This window comes from Pleurodeles waltl, chromosome 2_2, assembly GCF_031143425.1.
Source record: "Pleurodeles waltl isolate 20211129_DDA chromosome 2_2, aPleWal1.hap1.20221129, whole genome shotgun sequence".
Taxonomy (NCBI): Eukaryota; Metazoa; Chordata; class Amphibia; order Caudata; family Salamandridae; genus Pleurodeles; species Pleurodeles waltl.
In genome coordinates, this window is record NC_090439.1 from 503,182,087 (window position 1) to 503,208,037 (window position 25,951).

General features: G+C 42.5%; 1 protein-coding gene across 1 annotated transcript in view; it reads left to right on the forward strand.

Moving 5' to 3' along the window:
• MIB1 (MIB E3 ubiquitin protein ligase 1) overlaps window positions 1-25,951 on the forward strand; it is a 345,878-nt gene that overhangs the window by 222,364 nt on the left and 97,563 nt on the right. Inside the window, exons 17-18 of the mRNA XM_069220006.1 lie at window positions 9,184-9,373; window positions 23,556-23,634. Coding sequence (XP_069076107.1) covers window positions 9,184-9,373; window positions 23,556-23,634 — 269 coding nt within the window. The remainder of the gene's footprint in view (window positions 1-9,183; window positions 9,374-23,555; window positions 23,635-25,951) is intronic.

The following is a 25,951-nucleotide window of genomic DNA, read 5'->3' on the forward strand; positions in this document are numbered from 1 at the left end:
GCAAGATATTTGTATTTTTAGTTATGGATTTAGGTAGTCTTTTTCATGTTCATTGCTGCCTCTGCCTCGTTAGGCCTGGGTAAGGTTGCGACAGCCAAGCTCAGTTATCAGCAAGATTTTTTGGAAGACAAAACTCTTTAGGAACAACCCTCTTCCTTATGAAGCGCAGGTCCACAAATATTTTCAGTTTCAGAGACCTATGTTGACATTTTGTTCATTGTGATACCGGACGCAACCTCTAAAGAAGTGCAAGGGAATTCTTCCTGTCTTTAACATTAAATCAATTGGCCTAAGACACTAATTCATAAAGATGCAGTAGTATATGAACCAAACGCACACCAGCATAATGCCTATAACACTAGCAATACATTGTTATAATACTGAGCACAATACAATAAAGTGAATCAATATCAGCAGTTAAATACTGGAGGCCATAGTCCAGGGCGAATGGAAGACAGATGAATGATTCAAACCTATAAAGAATCCTGTAAATGCACAGCAAGGCTCATGCCTTTTGTTTTTTGGTGCAACGACCAGGTGATGGATGGAATGCTTGAATTAATCTCAGTCACTAGTGACCGATTGGGCCCTCATTCCAGTCCATGGTTTTTTGTCCCCCTATGCCACAATTGACAAAGCTCCAGACTTGCAAATTAGTACCATCCTCGTTCCCCCATGGGAATAGTCTGTTGCAAACTTCCAGGCGAGGCCCCCTCCAGAAGGGACCACAAGCAAGCACAGACCAGTTTCATCCTGTTTGGTTCTTGTCCGTAGGTATAGCTTGCGTCCTATGGAAAAGTGAGCACAAGACTCTTGTCCGGGCATATCCTTCATACTTAGGGCGTGTCGGCTGTAACCACAAAAGGGTGATGGTTGGAATGCTTTAATTAATCTCAGCCACTGGTGATTGTTCGGGCTCACTTGAGTCTTTTTTTTTTATCCACCTGTAATTTGTCTTTAGGTGGACCTGGAAACCGCTCTTGCATGCATTTTGCAGATTACATGTTGCACTGATTCAATATATGTAGTACTTTGGCTTTAAGGATCCTGGCTAAATTCTCACAGAGTAGAGAATTGATTTTCTGTGTAAACACTGCATTGTCAGAGCATTTCTGTATCAGTCTTTTCTTTAATGGCCCATGAAGTAACTGCAATGAATGATGTGAAGTGCTTGTTTTGTGCACTTTTATTGATTGAAAGCTTTTTGTTTTTTTGGGGAAGTAGCCAAGCAAAGCGACTGTCACATCACCCTCGCGAGTATATAGTCCCTGTAGGAGCAGAATGTGTTTCTTTCTTCCAATAGCAGAGAGAAATCACAGCAGACAATTAAACTTTAAAGAAGGCAAACCAAACCAGTGGATGTCCAAAAGACTATTATACAGTAGTGTAAAGAAATGGTTCCCTGTTGCAGTTACCCCCCACTTTTTGCCTGATACTGATGCTGACTTGACTGAGAAGTGTGCTGGGACCCTGCTAACCAGGCCCCAGCACCAGTGTTCTTTCACCTAAAATATACCATTGTCTCCACAATTGGCACAACCCTGGCACCCAGGTAAGTCCCTTGTAACTGGTACCCCTGGTACCAAGGGCCCTGATGCCAGGGAAGGTCTCTAAGGGCTGCACATGTCTTATGCCACCCTAGGGACCCCTCACTCAGCACAGACACACTGCTTGCCAGCTTGTGTGTGCTGGTGGGGAGAAAATGACTAAGTCGATATGGCACTCCCCTCAGGGTGCCATGCCAACCTCACACTGCCTGTGGCATAGGTAAGTCACCCCTCTAGCAGGCCTTACAGCCCTAAGGCAGGGTGCACTATACCACAGGTGAGGGCATAGGTGCATGAGCACTATGCCCCTACAGTGTCTAAGCAAAACCTCAGACATTGTAAGTGCAGGGTAGCCATAAGATTATATGGTCTGGGAGTCTGTCAAAAACGAACTCCACAGCTCCATAATGGCTACACTGAATACTGGGAAGTTTAGTATCAAACTTCTCAGAATAATAAACCCACACTGATGCCAGTGTTGGGTTTATTAAAAAATGCACACAGAGGGCATCATAGAGATGCCCCCTGTATTTTACCCAATTGTTCAGTGCAGGACTGACTGGTCTGTGCCAGCCTGCTGCTGAGAGACGAGTTTCTGACCCCATGCAGTGAGAGCCTTTGTGCTCTCTGAGGACAGAAACAAAGCCTGCTCTGGGTGGAGGTGCTTCACACCTCCCCCCTGCAGGAACTGTAACACCTAGCAGTGAGCTTCAAAGGCTCAAGCTTCGTGTTTCAATGCCCCAGGGCATTCCAGCTAGTGGAGATGCCCGCCCCCTGGACACAGCCCCCACTTTTGGCGGCAAGTCCAGGAGAGATAATGAGAAAAACAAGGAGGAGTCACTGGCCAGTCAGGACAGCCCCTAAGGCAACCTGAGCTGAAGTGACTCTGACTTTTAGGAATCCTCCATCTTGCAGATGGAGAATCCCCCCAATAGGGATAGGAATGTGACCCCCTCCCCTTGGGAGGAGGCACAAAGAGGGTGTAGCCACCCTCAGGGCTAGTAGCCATTGGCTACTGCCCTCCCAGACCTAAACACACCCCTAAATTCTGTATTTAGGGGCTCCCCTGAACCTAGGAACTCAGATTCCTGCAACTTACGAAGAAGAGGACTGCTGAGCTGAAAAACCCCTGCAGAGAAGACTGAGACACCAACTGCTTTGGCCCCAGCCCTACCGGCCTGTCTCCCTCCTTCAGAAGAAAACTGCTCCAGCGACGCTTTCCCCCGGACCAGCGACCTCTGAATCCTCAGAGGACTGCCCTGCTTCCAAAAGACCAAGAAACTCCCGAGAACAGCGGCCCTGTTCAACAAAGACTGCAACTTTGTTTCCAGAGGAGCAGATTTAAAGACCCCTGCAATCCCCGCAAGAAGCGTGAGACTTGCAACACTGCACCCAGCGACCCTGACTCGACTGGTGGAGAAACAACGCTACAGGGAGGACCCCCCGCGACTCCAAGACTGTGAGTAACCAAAGTTGTCCCCCCTGAGCCCCCACAGCGACGCCTGCAGAGGGAATCCCGAGGCTCCCCCTGACCGCGACTGTCTGAATCCAAAATCCCGATGCCTGGAAAAGACCCTGCACCCGCAGCCCCCAGGACCTGAAGGATCGGAACTTCAGTGCAGGAGTGACCCCCAGGAGGCCCTCTCCCTTGCCCAGGTGGTGGCTACCCCGAGGAGCCCCCCCCTTGCCTGCCTGCACCGTTGAAGAGACCCCTTGGTCTCTCATTGAAACCTATTGAAAACCCGACGCGTGTTTGCACACTGCACCCGGCCGCCCCAGTGCTGCTGAGGGTGTACTTTCTGTGCTGACTTGTGTCCCCCCCCGGTGCCCCACAAAACCCTCCTGGTCTGCCCTCCGAAGACGCGGGTACTTACCTGCTGGCAGACTGGAACCGGGGCACCCCCTTCTCCATTGAAGCCTATGTGTTTTGGGCACCACTTTGAACTCTGCACCTGACCGGCCCTGAGCTGCTGGTGTGGTAACTTTGGGGTTGCTCTGAACCCCCAACGGTGGGCTACCTTGGACCCCAATTTGAACCCCGTAGGTGGTTTACTTACCTGCAAGAACTAACAATAACTTACCTCCCCCAGGAACTGTTGAAAATTGCACTGTGTCCACTTTTGAAATAGCTATATGTGTTTTATGTAAAAAGTATATATGCTATTGTGATTATTCAAAGTTCCTAAAGTACTTACCTGCAATACCTTTCAAATGAGATATTACATGTAGAATTTGAACCTGTAGTTCCTAAAATAAACTAAGAAAATATATTTTTCTATACAAAAACCTATTGGCCTGAAATTGTCTCTGAGTGTGTGTTCCTAATTTATTGCCTGTGTGTATGTACAACAAATGCTTAACACTACTCCTTTGATAAGCCTACTGCTCGACCACACTACCACAAAATAGAGCATTAGTATTATCTCTTTTTGCCACTATCTTACCTCTAAGGGGAACCCTCGGACTCTGTGCATACTATTCCTTACTTTGAAATAGTGCATACAGAGCCAACTTCCTACAAGTAGTCAATAAAAAGCTGTGTAAAGAAAGTACAAGAAAGCTTAGAAAAGGTAGAAAGAGTGACTGTACCACTTTAACAATGAGATACTCAAGTGTACTTTATGAATTTTTCCTTATGCTAAAGCAAAACTTAACCAAGAGACTAGTTCTGGACCTCAGATTCCTAAACTATTTTGAAAAGACACAAATCAAGATGATAGCTCTAGTGGAATGCGTTCCTCTTCTAGAAGGAGGAAACTCCCTAGCAGTGATTGATTAAAAGATGGAAACTTACACATACAAGTGAATCGCCATCACCACAAGTAGGTAAAGTTTGAATTGGGGGGGACACATCTTATCCATTCAGAGTATTATCCTTTGAGGTAAAGTCAGGCCCACAACTATTTACACAGTGTCTTGCAGTAGAACCTACCGACTTCAGGAGGCAGCTGATTCATTTATATTCACATTTCGGTGGTTGGTTAGTAAAATGGAATTCTTTCCTCTAGTGCCACTAAAGTGTCAATTCAGTGATTTAACTACTACATGGACTGGGGTTCAGTAGCAATATGGAAGTCATGCCCAGTGCCAGCTCTTTTGAAAACATTCCTGGGACCACATCTATATCACAAATATACTTTTGTAGTGCCCACAAAGAAGTGAATTCTGGTAGTGCATTGTAAGTAACTGCCTTTTTTTTTTTTGCAGCACTTCTGATAGTACCCCGGGGGATGGAAACGGCGGAGATGCTGAACTCCAAAACTAGCTAGGAGGATAGAATTAGAAGCTAAACTCAGCTATAGAAAAAGAGAGAGCCGGGATGGGCCTAGGGCCCATCTCCAGCAGCAGCAATTGGATAACTAGGAAGGAAAATTGTGACCCTAAAATCCCCAAAAGGATTATCCCAAAACACTCAGAAGGTGATGATATCACCAAATGGTTCAAAACGTTGGAGAGAGCCTGTAGAGCCAGGAAGTTCAGCCAAGAAGTATTGGGTCTCTCCTTTGGGGAACTGTTATCAGGCAAGTGCAGTAACAGACTCCTGACACTTGGAGAGGCAGATGCAGAGTCCTATGACCTCATGTATGATACCTTGGTTGAGGGCTTCGGACTCAGCACCGAGGAATATAGAATCGGGTTCAGGGAGACTCAGAAAGCCTTGAGTCCGCCCTGAGTAGATTTTGTAGATTTTTCAGTAAACACTAGGTGGGTGGTTGGTTGAATGGAAGTAAGGTGCATGATTATGATGGGCTTTATATATATATATTTATGAAGGAACATCTGTTAAGTAATTTCTGTAAAGTTGCACTGGGGCCAGTCTCTCCCCAAGACTTGGGGAAGAAGGCTGATCATTGGGTAAAAATCAGAGTGTCCAAAACTACACATGGAGGGGTTGACCAATGAAAGAGGCCAACAAGTCCCCTCAAGAGAAACAGATGGACCACTCTGGAGGTACAGACAAAAGTAAGGAGTCCTTTGTAGGCCCAGAAGGGTGGCCCCCAAGACATCTCACAAAACATAAGTGGGTACCAGGGTAAAAACTGGGCTACCACAAAGGCATGTAAACAGACAGGGCACCGATCCAAGGACACTTCCTGTCCTAAAAACAAACCCACTAGTGTGTCCCCAGGGTTTGCAGTGTGGCATTAGAGGATGACTCCTTACTGGAAAGTGGGCCCACAAGGTGAGATGGAAATTCCAGAGGGGAGTAGACACTTCCACCACCTACTGGTGAGTGGAATCCTAGCCACTGCCCTGAGAGATACCTATGCCAATCACAATGTTGTGCATGATAGGCACGCATTCTCAAACAAGTATATCACAGGTGAGACTAGATGAGTAAGGGCTGTCCCAGGGTAGGTTACTGTTGGGCCTGTGGCTTTAGCACCCCTAGCTGGGTCCCTTAATTGGAGAAGGGTGAAAGTCAGTGCAGACCTCCCCTTCTACTTTCGCCCTTTGGAAATGACCACTCAGAGGTTGGACTGTGCCAAAGTGAGGCACTGGTCCAATGCCAGTCCTCACCCAAGGATTCTGTAAGTGCTGTCCCTGCAGTTAGGGCAAGGAAGCCTCAGAAGATGAAAAATACAAAGCGTAGGAAAGATGGGGAACCTTTAGCCCTAGTTCCAACGGTCCAAGGAGATTTTACTTCAGTAGAGGAGAACCCCAAAGTTGGCACTGGTGAAGCCCTACCTGTCCCACAAGAAGTCCTGACTAGTCAGGCAACTGTTAAGCCTGAGATGGTGACTCCTCAGCTAACAGAAGAGAGAGTGGAAGGAGGGTGCCTGCTACAGGATCTAGTTACCCCCCACTCTAAAACAGCAGATAGACAACCTGAACCCAAAAAAGCCAGTATGTTAGCACTTTCACCTGTCAATGAAGAGCCAAAGGTGTGGGTCTGGGCACTGACAGCTGTCGGTGGCCTCTGCTGGGTGTTAGCCTTTATTGCTACTCTATCCCTGGCATGGTGGTCTGGCCCTATGTCACATAGCAGGCTAGGCCCCCTGACCCTGTGGGTCATAGTCGGGTTACTGAAGTTGTGGGTGACCTAGTTGGGTAAGCTGGGGGTAGCTTTGGCTAAGATAGGGGTAGTAGAGGTAGACACCTCTGATACCAAGGCAAAAAGAATGCGGGAGCACCCTAAAGAAACAGACAAAGGGCATTTTGAATTGGGTCCTTTCACTCTTGAGGTAGGCTAGTTCCCCAGAGAAAATGACCTGGAAAATTTAGTGTGGTATTTGATTTAACCTTGTCTGAAGTGCACTGGGTCCCTGCCAGCCAGGTCCCCATTGCCAGTGTTTTTTCCCACAAAATTGTGCAAATGGCAGATCCTTTAGCACCCTCTGTAAGTCCCTAGTAAATTGTACCCCTGGTACCTTCTGCCTGGGGTGCTAAAAGTCCCTAAGGGCTGCAGCATGAATTGTGACACCCTAAGAGACCCCTCACCAAGCACATGACAAGGTGACATTGCAGGCTGTGTGTCTTGATGCAGACAAAAGTGAAAATACAACATGGCACACAACCTGTGTCGTCTAGGGGGCTTAATGAACCCTAGGGTCAGTAGCCCATTGACTGCTATCATACAAACCCCTAACACCCCTAAATTCAGTATTTAGGGGAGCACCTGGCACCAGAGAGTCGGATCCTGACAACCTAAGAAGACCAAGGACACAGGAGACCCACGGATGAAGAGAAAAGAAGCAGCTGACCTGGTACCAACCCCACCGGCCTGTCTGCACCTCTCGGCGAAATCTGCACCAAAGTCAACTCGTCCTGCAGCTGGGACTCCAGAAACCAAAAGAACTGCCTGCCTACAATAAAGTCTCAAGACGTTCCGTGAGCAGCGGATCTGTTCTCCAGCAAACTCCGAAAGAAGGAACGCTGAAGCCTCTGGAACTACGAAAACCTGACACCTGAAGTCACTACTGCACCCACTGTCTCTGACCAAAGTGAAAGTGGACCACTGGTGCCAACAAGGCTCTCTGCCCTTCAGAGTCCGAGTCCATCGTGGTTCCACCCCTCCTGGACTCCCTGGTGATGCCTGCAGCCTCTGCATGCATACCGCCTCTACCGCGACATGCCTTGTCAGAATACAGACAGGGCCCCCTTTTTCCTTAACCCTCCACAAGTTACTGAACTGGTTATTCTTGAATTGGATAGTGGTACTGTCTGTCTGATATTACTGTGATTAGATTTGAAACTAAGTTAGCAGGTAATGTTATATAGAAATCTGTATTATAAACTTCTCAGGAGCTGCAGAACGTCATTGCTTGTTAAAGGGTTAACCTGGGGGAAGTGTCTGCCCAGAATTACAAACTGGGTTTATTATTTTAGACCAAATGGGGTATATTTGGTAACTTTCCTGTTGCATAGTTATCTCAGACCTTTAAATCATAGGAGGGGAGTCCTAATGCTTTGGCTGCTGTCACCAATCATTTGACAGTCTTTTAATGGAGGAGAGCTGCATTGTAATCTGTTACAATTACATTGTATTTATATACTGTTTACTACCCCTGTGTGACTATTCAGTATCCATCAGTTGGCGCTCCTTGCTCCTATTCTCATGTTTCTACATTAAAATTAAATTCCTGACTTTTATTGTCATGGTTGTTAGTTTTCTGATTTTCCGTTTCAGTTCTAGACTGTGGTCAGTGACCCGCTAATGCAGCAAACCAGTGTGACTGCCTCAGCATATCATACTTGCAAGTCCCCCCCAGTGAAGTGCTGCCAGTGAAAAGAGTAACTTGAGCAAAATGTTTAAATGATGGGCTTCGCAGTAGCACAGTACTCCCAACACAGGCACCACGGTGTGCCTCCACCCACTGATCATTCCACCGCTCAGGACATTGCTTCACACGCTTGTGCTGAACTGTGTCTAATGACATTTCCCTTGTGTGCTGAGCAAATTATTGCCATGCTTGCTTTGTGGAAATTCAGCATGTAATTGTAGTTGCAGCGCTGCATTTCCTTCTCTCAGCTCTTCCAAGCTTTTTAGAGTTTTCTTAAGCACTGTAAAAATAACATATGCTTTAGGTTAGTGGAGCATCCGTTTTTCAACAGATTTATGGCAGAGCAGCATTTTTAATGTAAACCGTCTGATTTGAGCATTATGCATCGTAGATCGATTCCGTAACTGGCATAACTACATCCTATTTCAGATGGGTTAATGCTAGACAGTTGTTCTTTCCAAACTCCACATAGCAAGATGTGAATAACCTTCAGAATGCAGCACGGTACTTGCTTACCATAAAAAATGTATTTTGTTTTTGCTACCCCCTGCAAAAATGACATGGTGTATAATTAATGTTAACAAAGATCCAGTGATAATACTCTGAGTTCCCCATTGGCACCAGGAATTCCAAACAATACTAGGCACATTCCAGACTGTCAAAGTAGTTTAATAGAATTGTATGTGTCACTCTATCTGCATAGCTTTACCTACTGATTGAATGATTGAGCAGCTTGGTTTTAATGTTGATTCATACTTGTTATTGCATGCCTGTTCATTTAAAAATGTTTACATTCATATTTCGTAGGAGCTAAATAAAAAAAATACTTTCTTGAACCAAATGAGTTTTTCTATTGTGCATATGTAGGATTTGTTTCCCATGAATTAACAATCTAAATGTTTTTCTCTTAGTGGCATGGTGGGTTCTCACAGTCCTTCATTGACCAGTGACTCGGAAACCCTGGAAGAATGTATGGTGTGTTCTGATATGAAAAGAGATACTCTTTTTGGCCCGTGTGGACATATCGCCACTTGTTCTATATGTTCTCCAAGGGTCAAGAAATGTCTTTTGTGCAAAGAGCAAGTTCAATCAAGAACCAAGGTATTTTCTTCCCTCTCTATGTACAAGTTAATAGCATATTCTTGCAACAGCTGCAAGTTTTTTGTGACAAACTAAAGCAATATTTTTAGTAAAGTTCAGGCTGCCTGGTAAAAGTGCTATAAGTGGGTCTATCCATTGCTTATATTCAGCAATCTTCATTTATTGGGACTGTGTATTCTTTGGAATTATTTTTTAAATTTGTCAGTTGTTTTTATTGCTTTCTTCATGCAGTGGTGGAAAATCCATGTTTTTCTATACAGTTGTGCATTAGTAATGCTTTCATTATTAATAGTAGAAAGCTGTTAAACAGTTGTTCATTTGCAGGGTTGTATTAGAAAATGCTTTCTTCGCTAAGTTCATGTGTGCTGCTTTGGACTAATATTTAAAAGATATGTATTTAGCTTGAATGTGTGATGACGTTTAAGAGGTCGCTTGTCTGTCGTAAATTGAAACAGTATTTTCATGTCTATATCTGCAGCGTGTTTGGGGATGCATAGTGCTGTGACAATATCAGTAATGCAACATCTGCGGTTTAATTCAGTGTTACTCAACTCCAAGGTGCATCGGTATTCATTGCAGTTAAAAAAAAAAAAAAAAAAAAAAAAAAGCTGACTTAAAATATTTTGTGAAATAAACATGTACTTTGCTGAAAGCCAGGGCCAAAAAGTGTGTTTGTTAAACTGGGAAATCAGAGTTCTGTACTCAAAGCCTTGGTGGACCGAAGCTCTAAATCTTGGTATCCACATTGGAAACTGTATTCTCTAATAACTTACTCCGTTCAAGCTGTGTGATCCTCAGTGTTCAAACACAGGAATTATTTTACTATTTGTGATATTATAGATTCTACCTATAGCCATGATTTTTTTCCACCAAGATCATACTGTACAGGAAGCCAAAATTGAATGGAGTTGAAGTATTATGGGTCTGAAATCGCCAACCCATCGGAGCATTCAAGTATATGACTGCATTACAGAGTCTTATGGTACGATGGGACATTACCCGAAATGAGCAGTCTCCTTACTGGTCATAAGAAGTGGACTTAATCTTTATAGTATTGAACAGGAATGAAACTGTTCAGCTACACAAATCTGTTATATATTTATATCTTGTACTTAGCCTGCCACTAGCTAGGCCATTAAAGTTCACCTTTTTTCAGTTTTTCATTCTTGATCGAGAAAGGAAGAGTGTCTATTATAGCACTCATCAATGGATTTACTCGTCACAAATAATACGTGCCCTGTCAACACTTTCTTTACATTGTCGTTTGTCATCTTTGAGTGCTGTTGGATTAAGAAAGAGCAGAACCTTTCCAATAGAGTCCAATTTAGTTCTATTTTCGGAAGCATTTCAGGGCTCTTTCTGTTTGATAGATGGAAGTCTTTGGAAAACAAACTTTGTTTTGTTCCTGGTACCATTGGAGATTTCCTGGGTAGACCCTATTCTAACTTGACACCCACTACAATATGTACACACCAATGCTCAAGCACTGAATGAAGGCCAGAGGGCCTTCAAATTAGACTGGAAGGATCAGCTTCCACAATTGGTGTCCCAATCTGACATCACAATTGTTCTGCAAAAATAGTCTCTCTGTGTCTGAATTACACCAAATGATCAAATAGATAATGTCCAAATGCACATCTGTATGAATATTTAATTGGATTTCATGCATCAGTAGCTCTGAAATTCTAAGTACTTTAAACCAAAGATTGTGGGGCACAAAACTGCAAGAAGCAGTTTAAGATGCCCTGAAAATTAGAGCCAAGGGGGGGTCTCATTTAAAGATGCCTTTGTGCAATTATACACCAAAAGAATTTAGCCTTTCAGAGACCCCCTAGGAAAGGAACCATCCCACAGACAATATTATCATGTTATTGAAGTCTAAAAAAAGATGACACAGATGAATGGGGCAGCTGTGGGATCTGCATGTTAGCTGCTTGGAAAATGGATGTGTGTCCATGCCGCAGGTGCCCAACTGCATTTAAAACTGGTGTCCTGACCTTTCATTTGACCCTGTCGTCACCCTGGAGGAACACATCATACAGACAATTATGCTGTGCATTGGACTACTGTCCATACCTTGGGTGTATCACATAAAGTGGTTGGGGCAGCTTACCATGTTTTGTGTATCAATATTTGACCAGACACTTTTCTTGTTAAGGTGTGGCTCCTCTTGTGTGAATTCACACTGTTTTGTGAAACCCAAAATCTTGCACTGAATTTCATTGTTTCAAGTGTGTGTATTTAAGCACATGAATGGTAGTATGTCTTTTTGTTTTTTACTAGGACTAGTAGGATTTGTTTTGGATGCCTCATGTTTAACACTGCCGAAGATGCAGGATGGACATAGCTTCCCTAGACAGTTGACGTGTGTTGCATGCATTCTTGTGGCTGGGTGGTGGGAATTCAGCCCCTTAAATGAGAAGGACGGAGACAGGGTTACCTTTAGAAATTGAATGAGGACATTTTTGCAAACTGCTGCTGATTTTTTCATCCTGAGAAATGTCATTTGTTAGATGGCAGAGGTATGGGGTGGTACTGCAATTTCTGTTCAGGTTGAGGAAGTTTCTAGGTGGGGGGATGCCATTTTTTTCTGTGTCCTATTGCGGTTTCTGAAACGTTGATGACCGCCAGGTGCAGAGATCACATGCTCCCCTGTTCCTTTGTTTTGGGCATTCCTTCTTTGAGCCTCCCTCTTTGCTTCCTTCTGAGAGAACCATCATGTTTCACAAAGTCTGTCAGGAACACAAAAAGTACATTTGAAAAAGAACTACCATTATCCAGCTCAGAAGCCTGCCTTGAACACGTAAAAAAGTTGATCGAAACCACCCCACTTTGTTACAATTCCAAGTTCTTCATGGCCATGGAGCGGATTGTTAAGCAGCGTTACTCAAAAGGACTACTGTCTTAACAGTCTTGATGCCTGCACCATAGATTGTCCCTTAGAGGTGAGGGGGTCATCACCTAAAGTCTGCTACCAAAACACTCAAGGTGTGGTGGAAGTTGGGGAAAATGATCAGTTTGGTCATTCTATCTACACCATAGGATAAGCTAATGAGCCGTATTGGCTGAGAAAGCCTCACCTACATTTTGTGGCATACTTCATCCTAGGCAAAATCACCACACCCTGGTAAGGTGATTCTCTCAACCTCTCTTGAGAGGGAGCTCTTGCTAAGCTTTTGACTGGATAACGCTGGGATTTAGATAACTCTAAAAATACTTTGGGGTAAACCTAAAGGGGATGCCCTTTATTAATAGGTACCCCAGCTATGGTTGAAACAATACGTTGGATGATTTGGAGTCAATGCTCTTGTCATCCTCTAAGGGACCAACATGTTTCTGACCTCGCAAGTGCCTGCTCGTAGGTCATTATCATTCATCAGGGCTTGGAAAGGATTTCTTCTCGACTACTGTTGTGTTCATTCGGTGAGATAAAAGGCACTTCATATCTCCACAATTGTTCAATTAAGTAACCAAAGAATAAGAAATTAAATAAATATACATAATGCTCATTCAGAATCTAAAAGTAAAAACACGCTTTCATTACTAATAGTGGGAAACTGTTTTAAAACAGTTGTGGCACTCACTGTCGCAAGCAAACCAACACAGCACACAACGTGTGGTATGTGGTTAGTGATGAATCACAGGGTGCATTCACGAACTGGAGGTTGGCAGTTCCTTTAGTCACACACTTGGGTTTAAATATACACTGGAATAATAATTATGAATATTAAATGTACATGGATTGTGGGCATTTACCTACATCAGTCTCCACCCCCCAAATTCAATGATCCAGCTTGGAGAGCACGTTGTGAAGTTTATCCTGCCAGCTGCGCTATAAAGGCCATGGACATACAGGACTGCGTCATCACGCCGGCACATAGTTGTATCAGTCCGTCTGATCAAGGGGTGCATCTGTCTCTCATTCATCTTAAACCTTATGTGCAGACGGAGAAGACTAAGCTGCAATTAATTGGTTATTTATCATTTTTGTTATGTAAGCCTAAATGGGAGGATATTTGACTCAAATTGCAGGGCAAATCATTAGCATTATGACAAAAGTTGCAAATCAACTATTAAATATTGTTTTAAAACAACCCCTTGTGTCACGGTCTCATTACAGTTTTTAGTCGGAGTACAGATCAAATAGGTGTGATATTCAGTGGCCAGTTTTCAAGATGGTTGTCAAGGCGTAACAGATGGCCATCGACTATGTTTGCTAGTAAGTTAGGCGGTCATGCTGTTGCTTAATGGATTCATGATCTAGTTCTGCTCTGAAGATTCATATATTATCTAAACCATTATAAACTTTACTCAACTAATCAGTAACGTATTAATAAAATTAAAGTACTATTGCATTAGATCTATTAAGTGGGCGTTTGTCTATACTCAAGGTTCGAGAGGGAATCACTGCTGTCATGATTTTTGGATACTGGCATTATCTATGTCTGTTTAATTGTGCCCAGGGTGTGTCATCATTCAGGCCATTTGGTGTATGTTCGTAGCCTGTAGATCCAACTTGTTCGTAATACAAGAATAATGGAATCACATCTGTATGCAGTGTTTCAGTTTCTCAATAGTGAACCACTGAAAGTCATTGTCAGTGTGTTTTTTGTCAAGAAAGGTGTCCTATCAATTTTGTATTCTATTTCTTGCACCTTATAGTGCTTTTGTGCTCATCTATTCTAATATGTACTTTTCTTGTGGTCATGCCTATGTACATAAGTTGGCACAGGCAGATGATTACATAGATGGCAATAATGCAGTTATAGTTGGTAAACTGGGTCAGTTGCAAAGAGATCTGCAGCCTCAGGTCTAATTTCATGGTTTTCTCTGTAAGGAAACAGATGCCACATTTGCCTCACAGGTGATGTCTATTCACCAGGGCCTATTCCATGGGGTCATTACATTGTTTGTTATTGCTTTCTGTGGGCATGTGCGCACTAACGTATTACAAAGACTTTGTCCCTTCTTAAAAGAAAATATGGGGTTCTCCAAAATAAGGGTACCTGATCTTAAGCTGTAGTAATGCTTGTTATCCTTTTTCTTCACTTTATTTGAACTGGGGCAAAATATGGTTAAAGACCACATGGGTCTTTGTATATTTTGTTTTTAATTAAGTGGCCAGAAATTGTTCCCGGCTCTTTGTTTAGCTTTGTTTAGATGTGCTGGGGGATAGTGTTTTTCTTTGTCAGTTAATTTCCTGGCATGTTTGTTATACATACTAATGTCTGAGAAATTACTTCTTGGATTGGAAGAATTGGTCCACTGGGAGTTTTTCCATAAGTTAGGTGGGTGGCCATAGTAAATTGTTCCTATATGTTGGTTTTTAGTAGACATCAATTTTCAAGACTCTCTTGTCTGGGTATTTTCTGAGATCATTGGTATGCTTGGTAGGTACTCCCAGGCGTTATTGGTCTTTGGTGCTGATATCTTCCCAGTAGTCCAGAAGAATTTTTGCGCCAGTTTGGCTAAGGCCATTTGAAATGGCCATGATCCAGTCAAGCTTGGACACAACAGACTGCTTCGGTAGAGTGGTCAGGTCCAGCGTGGTACTCCATGGAGACCACAGACTTTTCAGGTGATGTTCAGGCATCACTCACATATACCTTTTGACAAGTCTCGTCTCTGTGACTAGGAGACAGACTCAGCCCTAAAGCACTTTAAAGAGAGTAGACCTACTGCATGTTCCCTTGATCATGCCAAATCCGCAATGCAGTATCCCCAACAATTTTTCCATTTTTAAGGCATTGCTATGGATTTTAACTTTAAACAGCTTCAAGGTCCACCTCCCAACAACAGGCCCCCAGTTGTTTCAGGGTGAGGCATGGGATCTGGCAGGGCAGCGCCCTTCCCAGTCCCTGGCACCTCTGGCAGCAGCATCCAAGCCACTTTAGTTTGTCATTAGTAGCACATGATCACGCGGTGGGAGGTACAATCACTTATTTCCATCACAGGTGGCAAGCCATAACACCTGCCAGGTGGGCCCTGCAGGAAGAACAACGGGTTTAATAGTGTCATTCCTTTCTGCCCCACCACATCATCCACCTACATCAGAGCAGCTTTTGGAGGACTGTGATTCCATTTTTTTTAATGCAGGACTTTCAGGCTAATTTGAGGAAAGGAATCGTAGAGAGTGTCTCGGCTTAGGAGATGTCAACTGGATTTTATTCCTGTGATTTCCTTAAACTGAAAAAAGACAGAGGCCTTCACCCTCTTTTAGTTGTTTATCCCCTCAATTTCTTCCTCTCGAAGAACAAATTCAAGATGCTCACGCTGACACAGGTTCCATGTACCCTGGATACCGGAGACTGGAATGATGGCGCTAGACCCCTAATTCTGTATGCCTGCCCTTCAAGCCCTTAGATGCTAACTGCAGTTCCAGATGGACCAAGCGCATTTTCAGTTAAGCATAACAGTTTTCCCCTACCTTGATGCCTGGCTGTTGGAGGCGGGCTCACCTCAGTCAGGCAGGGATCCCTTTCAGGCGGCAAACTCTTTGGGGTTAATGATCAACATGCCAAAGTCACATCTGACTTCTTTGTGGAGGCTCAGTTTCATCGGACCCATTCTAGACAAGTTGGACTTTTCGGCTTTCTCTCCAGAAACACAAGCTCTATGATGTCCAGGTTTCAGCCTCAGTCCTGGGTACCAGTGAGGAATGCTCTGAGGCTTCTTGACCTGCTGACCTCCTGCATCGTTTGGTAATACTTTGAGTGGTTGCTCAGTATAGTTAGATTTCTTTAAGCCTTCCTTGTTCTGTGGAGTGGACTCTTTTCCGTCTCAAATGGTCCCTAATTTGAAATCTGTACGCTGGCACAAATCATTAGTTTCTGAGCAGATCTGTGTGTTGCGCCCTAATGGCACGCAGGGACTAAGCTGGAAAGTCTTCTGGATCCCATCTGGTGACTGTGGATATTCTTCAGATTGAGGAATCTATGGTTACATTATCCACCAGAAAGAGCATTACAGAAGATCTGTAGTGGAGTGAACTTCCATTCCATTGCCTCTCTGGGCTTCACTGGCAAATGAGGAAAGGCCGAAAGAAATGGGCCACCGGCTTTTCTGCTGAGATTTTCAGTGTTTTGAAGCAGTGAAAAAGAAACTCGTTTTCAGCACTTTGATGTCAGCATTTAATAACCAAGTTTGAAATTGAGCGTTCTTGATGATGCCTTCCTGTGAAAGCCATATACAGGTGTCATCCTCCTTTCAGAGGATTCTGTTCAGGTGGTTTGCAAGGCAACTACAATTTTCTTTCTGAGAAGTTGCCACTAATTTCTGCTTTTCAGTTTGGAAGCTAAGCAAATATATTTACCATTTATTTATTTATTTATTTAATTGTTATTAGCCTATCCGGCCTTAACAATAATCACACAATACAGGGAGTGCAGAATTATTAGGCAAATGAGTATTTTGACCACATCATCCTCTTTATGCATGTTGTCTTACTCCAAGCTGTATAGGCTCGAAAGCCTACTACCAATTAAGCATATTAGGTGATGTGCATCTCTGTAATGAGAAGGGGTGTGGTCTAATGACATCAACACCCTATATCAGGTGTGCATAATTATTAGGCAACTTCCTTTCCTTTGGCAAAATGGGTCAAAAGAAGGACTTGACAGGCTCAGAAAAGTCAAAAATAGTGAGATATCTTGCAGAGGGATGCAGCACTCTTAAAATTGCAAAGCTTCTGAAGCGTGATCATCGAACAATCAAGCGTTTCATTCAAAATAGTCAACAGGGTCGCAAGAAGCGTGTGGAAATACCAAGGCGGAAAATAACTGCCCATGAACTGAGAAAAGTCAAGCGTGCAGCTGCCACGATGCCTCTTGCCACCAGTTTGGCCATATTTCAGAGCTGCAACATCACTGGAGTGCCCAAAAGCACAAGGTGTGCAATACTCAGAGACATGGCCAAGGTAAGAAAGGCTGAAAGACGACCACCACTCAACAAGACACACAAGCTGAAACGTCAAGACTGGGCCAAGAAATATCTCAAGACTGATTTTTCTAAGGTTTTATGGACTGATGAAATGAGAGTGAGTCTTGATGGGCCAGATGGATGGGCCCGTGGCTGGATTGGTAAAGGGCAGAGAGCTCCAGTCCGACTCAGACGCCAGCAAGGTGGAGGTGGAGTACTGGTTTGGGCTGGTATCATCAAAGATGAGCTTGTGGGGCCTTTTCGGGTTGAGGATGGAATCAAGCTCAACTCCCAGTCCTACTGCCAGTTCCTGGAAGACACCTTCTTCAAGCAGTGGTACAGGAAGAAGTCTGCATCCTTCAAGAAAAACATGATTTTCATGCAGGACAATGCTCCATCACACGCGTCCAAGTACTCCACAGCATGGCTGGCAAGAAAGGGTATAACAGAAGGAAATCTAATGACATGGCCTCCTTGTTCACCTGATCTGAACCCCATTGAGAACCTGTGGTCCATCATCAAATGTGAGATTTACAAGGAGGGAAAACAGTACACCTCTCTGAACAGTGTCTGGGAGGCTGTGGTTGCTGCTGCACGCAATGTTGATGGTGAACAGATCAAAACACTGACAGAATCCATGGATGGCGGGCTTTTGAGTGTCCTTGCAAAGAAAGGTGGCTATATTGGTCACTGATTTGTTTTTGTTTTGTTTTTGAATGTCAGAAATTAATATTTGTGAATGTTGAGATGTTATATTGGTTTCACTGGTAATAATAAATAATTGAAATGGGTATATATTTTTTTTTGTTAAGTTGCCTAATAATTATGCACAGTAATAGTCACCTGCACACACAGATATCCCCCTAACATAGCTAAAACTAAAAACAAACTACAAACTACTTCCAAAAATATTCAGCTTTGATATTAATGAGTTTTTTGGGTTCATTGAGAACATGGTTGTTGTTCAATAATAAAATTAATCCTCAAAAATACTACTTGCCTAATAATTCTGCACTCCCTGTAGATATCAATCCCTCGAACTCAATAAAAATCACATTAAATAAAACATCTCAATAAAAGGAACTATGCTTGAATTTTTGATTTAACATGTGCCAAAATGTATCCAATTTACCATGCATTATCGTAAAACCTGATTTGACCATAATTTACATAAAAACTTAACTTATTCTAGAAAAACATTATGAGTCTAATATTTAAAATGTCTTATTATGGGACGAGTCATTTGGGGCCTTGCATTGCCTTCCAGCCATTTAATAAAAGCCCGAGGCCTAACCCAGTTTACACTACCCTGCACCGATTTCCCAAGCTAAATAGGTACGGGATAACATAGGCTATTGTGCCTGTGCCAACTGTAGGTGCATTGATAGACGTAATTTCCATGCTTCCAAGATATAGGTTGAGACCTTTGTCACAATGTATTTCTCATCTGAACGCATACATAGCGCTTCCGCCTCCTTGCACTTCCTAACTCCGGAAGTTCTGAAAAGTGGACGAAGGTACAATTTACGGAGTCTGAGCGTAAAGTGGCATAGTAAAAGGAAGTGGGAAAGTGTTTCCGGACCACCATGAAGGCATGGACAACATTCTAAACTACTCGGAGGAGCGGATTGCCATCTGTTGACCACCGCTGTCACTGGTAGTGTGCCCATACGGAATTTAAAGTAGAGAGCCCTTTTTTCCTCCGGATAAATACTGTCTATGAATAATGCTGGTTTAAGCTCTTGGTTAAACAAAATATACCGCTTGAATAAAGGGCTAAATGACTCGCACATAATCTCTGTCTTTCGCTCCCAATATGCCTTTTTTATGACAGCTAGACTAGGCCTTCCGATTTTTTCTGGATGGAGCCAAAAGTCATCCTGGCCGATAGCAGCCAGGATAGTTGAGATATGTTTGAACCAGGGCAGTTTCCGATGGTTTTGCAGCTTCATGATATCCTTAAGTACGTCTCTGAATGGTTTAAGAGCCTCTTTTGTCCAAATACGGATCCAGTATCTTACTGGAGCCAGAGCGATGTAGTCCTCAACCTTTCTCATCTGTAGATCAATTCTTATTGCGTTCATTGGTGTAGCATTACCTAGACAAAGTAATTGGTGTAAAAATTTGTTCTCGGTTACTTGTATTGATGGAATCTTTCTGAATCCCCAGATCTCTGCGCTGTAAAGTGCTGCGGCTCTTGCTTTTGTTTTGTATGCAAGCAGTGCGGAGCTCACGGAGTGATTGCCTGTAGCCTTTGCAAATCTGAGTACTGCTCCGGCTTGTTGGGCCAAGGAAATTCTGCTTTTGTAGATTTGTGGTTTCCATGTCTGTTTTTCATCTAATCTGCAGCCCAGGTAATCATAGGTGGCCACTCGGGCCAAAGGCTTATTATTTACCCTAAAAATCGATTGCAACGTCTGTTTTTGGTTGAGAATCATAAACTTTGTTTTCCCCTCATTGATTACCATGCTCCTTGAGGTACAGAAAGGTTCGAAGCCCCTAAGTAGACCATGCATTGCTATCTCTGTTCTTGCCAGTAATACGGCGTCATCAGCAAAGAGCAAGATAGGTATACTTTCATTGGCTAGTTTTGGCACGTCCAGATTTAATTCCTTCAAAACTTGACTTACTTTATTTATATAACAATTGAATAAGGTTGGGGCCAAAACGCAGCCTTGTTTTACACCTCGCTCAATTGGAATTTTGGCCGTATAATCATTTCTCGTAGAATATCTGACCCTGGCAGTGTTTCCTGTATGCAATAGAATTAGCAGCCTTAAGATTTTTCCTTGTATGCCCATGTCCGACAATAGCTGCCATAATGTTTGGCGATTTACGCTGTCGAAGGCTGTTTGGAGATCCACAAAGACCAGGTATAATGGACAGTTTTTAAGGGTGGCGTATTTAGCACAGATCATGTTTAGCTTAAAAAGTTGGTCTGTTGTACTTTGGCCTCTCCTAAAACCAGCTTGGTGTGTTGATATTAAATCTCCGTCCTCTAGCCATTGGTCTAGACGCGACTGAATCAGTTTGGCAAAAATCTTTCCAACACTATCAAGCAGTGAGATAGGTCTATAATTGCTCACCATGTCCCGAGGCCCTTTTTTGTGAATTGGAACGATTATTGATTCCTTCCAAGAAGGAGGGATTACCTCGTAATGCCAAACACTGTTGAATAGACGGGCTAGAGCAGGTAACCATAACGTTAGCTGGTTACGGTAAGCATCTGAAGGGATGCCATCTGGGCCTGCAGCCTTATGCGTCTTTTGAAGGAGGATAACTTGTTTAATCTCTTTTTCACTGAATTCCGGTATTAACTTCATTGCACGTGGAATGACGTGGGCTACTTGCGTGGAATTTGTGCTGGAAAATTCGTTAGAGACTAGTGCATTCTGGGTTCCGTTTACCGATCTAAAAAGACAATTTGAAGATGCTGCATGGGTCTTTTGAAGAGGAAATACTTTGCTTAATCTTTGATTTCTGCCTCCCAGCCCTTGAGTGAGGATGTTTGGGTTAATGGTCATCCCTGGTTCTGTCTTGGCCACTTCCTGATACAAGGCAGTAAAGTGCTTTACCCAAAGTTGAGGGTTGATATTCAGTTCTAGGTTTTTCGGGGGGCCTTCGCATCCCCACCTGACTATCTCCCAAAACTTTTTGGGGTTCCCTGCCGTTATTGCTTGCAGTAAAGTTTTCCAAAGTTTATGTGGAAATATCTTCCTTTTGTATCTTAATAATTTTTTGTACTGTTGCCTACATCCATGAAAATGTTGCTCGTTGGAATCATTCAAGTGCCGGTTCTTCAGTGCTTGTGATAAGGTCTTTTTTAGCTTTAAACACTCTTCATCGAACCAGCCCTCCATCATTTTAGGATTGATTTGAGGATGCTTGATCTTTTCCTTTTTTGTTTGCAGTAGCAAATTATTAAAGTTATGCAGGAGGGGTATAGCGTCATTATCTGATGGGTTTAAGAACGTGCTAAGTAATGACAACCAGGTTTGGCTGGGAACACTCATATAAGGTTCATCCTCATTTGACCTTAATATGTTTTTCCTGTTTGGTCTCATAGTTATTGTTAGGCTATTTCCGTTGAATGGAGACTCCGCCTTCCCTGGGCTCGCGTCCGGATGGGTAATCTCCATTAGCAGTGGGTCGTGATCACTCTCGATTCTGTCCCTTATTTCCATATCGATGACATAATGCCAGGCTTCGATGTTTATTGCCATATAGTCAATTATGCTTTGCCTTTTTCCAGTTCGAAAGGTAGATTTAAAGGTTTTATCTGACTTTGTTCTCCCATTTAATGTGCGAAGTCCTCCTTCTATTAATGCTTCAAAGATTAATTCTCCTTTCTTGGAGTCATTACAACGTTGGATAAGAGGCGTTGGGATATTCCAAGCATAATCTTCCTCTGCTACTTGTTCGTCCCAGAGGATAGAATGAGGTTTAGTGTTGAAGTCACCACATATCAATAAAAAGGTTTTACAAGGTTGGAGAGAGCGATTGTTCGTGTGACCTGGTACTGGGTTCCTCCGATCCATGGTTCTTTTGTTTAGGATACGTTCTTTAAGGAGCCGCACCCCTGGCATAACTTGAGCCCGGCTGATAGGTGGGAAGTACACATTTACTATTTCGAGTGACCATTCCTAATATATTAAGACTTTCTGATTTTGGGCTTTTGGTTTCACACTGCCAGTTAATGAAGCTTGCCCTTTTTGTAGCACTTTTTTACCAAACATAGCGTAACCGTAACTATTTCTGAATCTTTACTTCAGTGATGCAGCATTACCCTCTCATAAATTGACGATACTTTTGTGCTTGCTTATTTTACCTCCGCTGTAGATTAATGCATTAGTAACATTATTTAAAAGTTAGGTAACAGCTTTCCTGAGAGATTTTGCTGTCCAGTAGTGTTGTCAGTTGATTAGGCAAGTGGTTTTGTTCCCTTATAAGGCTGGGTTTTGCAGTGAAAAAGTCACAGTTTCAGAACACTGACCCATGGAAATATGGGGTTACGTAAAGCAGTGCGGGGCTGTGAATAGTGGACATGTAAGCTGTATTTAGTGATCAGCAGTAGAAGTGATTGACAAATTTATTGGCGCCAGACTTAAGTTTCCAACTAGAAGAGCAGAAAATGCCCTTGTGAAAGATCTGGTGTGTGGGCGGGGTTTAACAAGTCCACATTTTTCCCATATTCTCAAAAAGATAACATTTTGTTAAGTGATCTTGAGCAAGAGGCCTATGTGGAGTCATTGATTGCCCTTTTGGGAGCAGTATGATGTGAGGTTCTTTTCTGTTTAAACCCTTTTTGAATGGCTGATGTTGCCTTCACGGGAAGGCATTTTCCAGTTTGACAGCTACAGTATCACCCACACCAAAATAGTTTCAAATGGATTTCAGCTATGTTGAAGGTACAGCTGCTAGTGTAAGAATTGAGGGCAAGTGCCCGAGTGCTGCCAGTTCTTTTGGTTCATTTAGGTGTTGGAGGTAGAGAATCCAGTGCCATTGCCAAACGAGTACATTTATGAGGGAAGATTCAAGGTAAGTCACTGATCAGTACTGCATGGGAGAGAGATCTTGTAGAGAAACAAGCTATCTCCCAGAAATTTAACACAGGATAGTCGTTATGGCCTCTTGATACCTGGAATAACAGTGTGAGGGGCACTATATTTTTCTGAAAGAGAGAATGAATTGTATTCTGAAGTGGTCAAAATGGAGGTTGCATCGATAAGTCAAAACTGTTGATGTTTAACCTAGAAATGAAGAGTCCCTGCTGTTGTCTTCTCTTTTTAGTGTGTCACTGTAGAAGAGCATGTTGGAAACTACGGTAGATTGGTGATGCTTTCAGTTTGGGAGGCAATTTTTCTAATAGAAAAATATCCATTTTGCTTACTTTAAGCTACTGAGGTGGAGATTTAGAAAAAGGTGGAGAGTTTAAAAAAAAAAAAAAAATGTAAATTTATTGTAGCTTTCTTATGATTGCTTCTAAAAGCAAAAAGGCTAGAGAAAGAGCACGGAGTAGACAATTTTACATGCAAGTTGAAGTTTCATAAAAGTGTAATCCTGTTTAATATTCTTGCCTCACAGGGACAAATGCTTTAGAAAATATATTAAAGCAAGTATGGAGTTAAAAACGTTAAGACAGTTGTGTATTAGACTAATAAATCATCGTATTTATCACTAAACAAATGAAATTTAAGCATATTGTTGGCTAATAATGAGCAGGCAAATTTAAGAACATTTTGCTAATATGTTTTCCTTTTATTAGATTGAAGAGTGTGTGGTATGCTCAGATAAGAAAGCAGCAGTTCTGTTCCAGCCCTGTGGCCATATATGTGCATGTGAAAGTAAGTAATCGACAAAGAAGTTTACTTTGTTTGCATATTTTAAATGATTTAATTGGTGTTACTCTTTACAGTTTTAGGGTTTTCTTGTTGGTGACACTGGTGCTTACAAATCCATTGCAGTATCTCTGAATACCACTAATCATGTCCAGATCTTTTATTGTTGGTCATTGAAACCCTTATGATTAAAGTCTAATTTGTGAGTGTTGTAATTGCTCTGATATGGGAATTGAGCTATGATGGTTAGTTGGTTTGCTGTGCTTTTTGTCACTACAAAACATGTTCTGGCTCACAGAAGACCTCTTTTGCTACTTAGTCGTCCTTGGAAACTACAGCAAAGCTTCCTCATAAATCTTTATTCGTACCTTTAAACATGAAGCTTATGTTGCAGGGACATGCAAGCAGCTGCTCACTGATGGATTTGTTGAAAGCATGACCACTTGAATTAATCAGCAGGGTAGAACCAAATTATGCATTAGGGTTGACTAAATTATGTGGCATGAAAAGGCAAATTATGCAGTGTACTTTTTGTGATAGTGTTCATTATTGTCAGTTTTACACATGTTGATTCTGTCTGGGCAAAACACAACAGTAAGGATCTTCCAGTGAGCAGCAACACACATTGCTGAATTTCAGTAACTTGATCAGCTTGAGCTAGAAACATTTTTTGTTACAATCCACAGATTATGCACAGATGATGCCTTATGTAACAAATTTAAATATGCAGAAAACTTTGCAGCCTCAGGTTCACATAAGTTCGGTGGCACGTGGTGTGCTCTGGGCAGGTTTTAGATGCCTATGATTTTTTTTCAAGATGATTATTGCAAACTTCCCAAAGAGATCAGGTTATTGCAGTGTATGAAGTTTGTAGCCAGTTGTTTCTCGCCTTAACATTGACTTTGTAACAAAAATGTCTTTGGATCACGTCCCTCCACAACCCGTTTAAACAGTAAGTCGCAAACAATTTATAGTGTTTGCTTTTTTTAATGTTCCGAACAATATTCTTGAGGCTTCTAGTTTTGTACAATGTTGGACCTGGAAAATACTGTACTGAAGTCGTTTTTTTAATAAATATAAGAGGGCTTTCCCTTAGATCATGTCAATAGCTCAAATAATTAAGCAAGCATTGTTAATGCCATTAGGTCAGGGTTATGACTGAACATGTCATTTTATTTTTCATTGATGGGTTTAGGTATTCAGCATGTCATCATACATGCACTCCATCACTCGTCTTTAAACTCATGCAACCATTCATCTAACAGCTGACTTGCATTTACCCTCAATAAAACACACACACCCAACAACATATGCAAGATCAGTTAAAATAAGAAAACATGCTGCTGTCTAAACACAGTGGGAACTAAACAAACAAGCATTTTTGCCTCGCATTTCAACAAAGCTCTAATGAAGTTAACAGAGCAGCCTGAGAAGATTTATGGACTCAATAAAGGAGATAAGCAATGCCCTGTGTGCAATGTCATGAGTGCTGGCAGGGAGGGGCCCTGGGGAGATAGAGACTCTCTGAAAAGCGATGCTATGGCATATGGTGTTTGTTCAGTACAATAAGCTTATTTTAGGAGCAAGGTAAAGGATGACAGCACTGGAGTAAAACCAAAACATATGTCAGCAACATAGGAGGAGGTGGGAGGAACGGAATGCAGCAATAAAACGCAGGCAGCTACCAGCCCAAAATACGCACAGTGAAAGAGGACCACCAAAGAAATGTAAAACAAAATAGTCCATCACCACAACAGATAAAGAAACCAAAGTGAAACAATACAGTAGTTGGTCACTGCTCTGTAACAGAAAAAAGAGGGAGAAAAAGGCAGAACTGACCACTAGTGAGCAATAATTTTCAAAGGACTCTGCAACCAACAAATGAAATTAATTTAACCCACAGTAAAAGTATACTTAAGTATACTCCCTGTCGAATGCTTATGCTCGACCTAAGAATAGCAATGAATGCCAACATGGGGTGTGGCACACTAGCAGTGAAATGAAGGACAAGCAAGTGACACCTTAGCGCTACCTAGAGAGCTGTTGTCTCCTCTAAAGAAGATGTACAATAAAAAGAAAAGCAAAGAAATGAAAACGGAACTGTAAAAAGAGAAAACGTAAGGAATGATCAACCTGCCTGGACAGTGAAAGGCATTCATTTTGATGGAAATGTGCACATTTAATCAGAAATGGCTGTCATTGGCTCTCTTGCCACGTGAATGACAGTGTACTGTCTGTGGTAATGGCTCAGTCCACATCTGTCATGGACAGAAGGACATTCTTACACACCAATTTGTGTTGGCCTTTTCTGATGGATCCACAA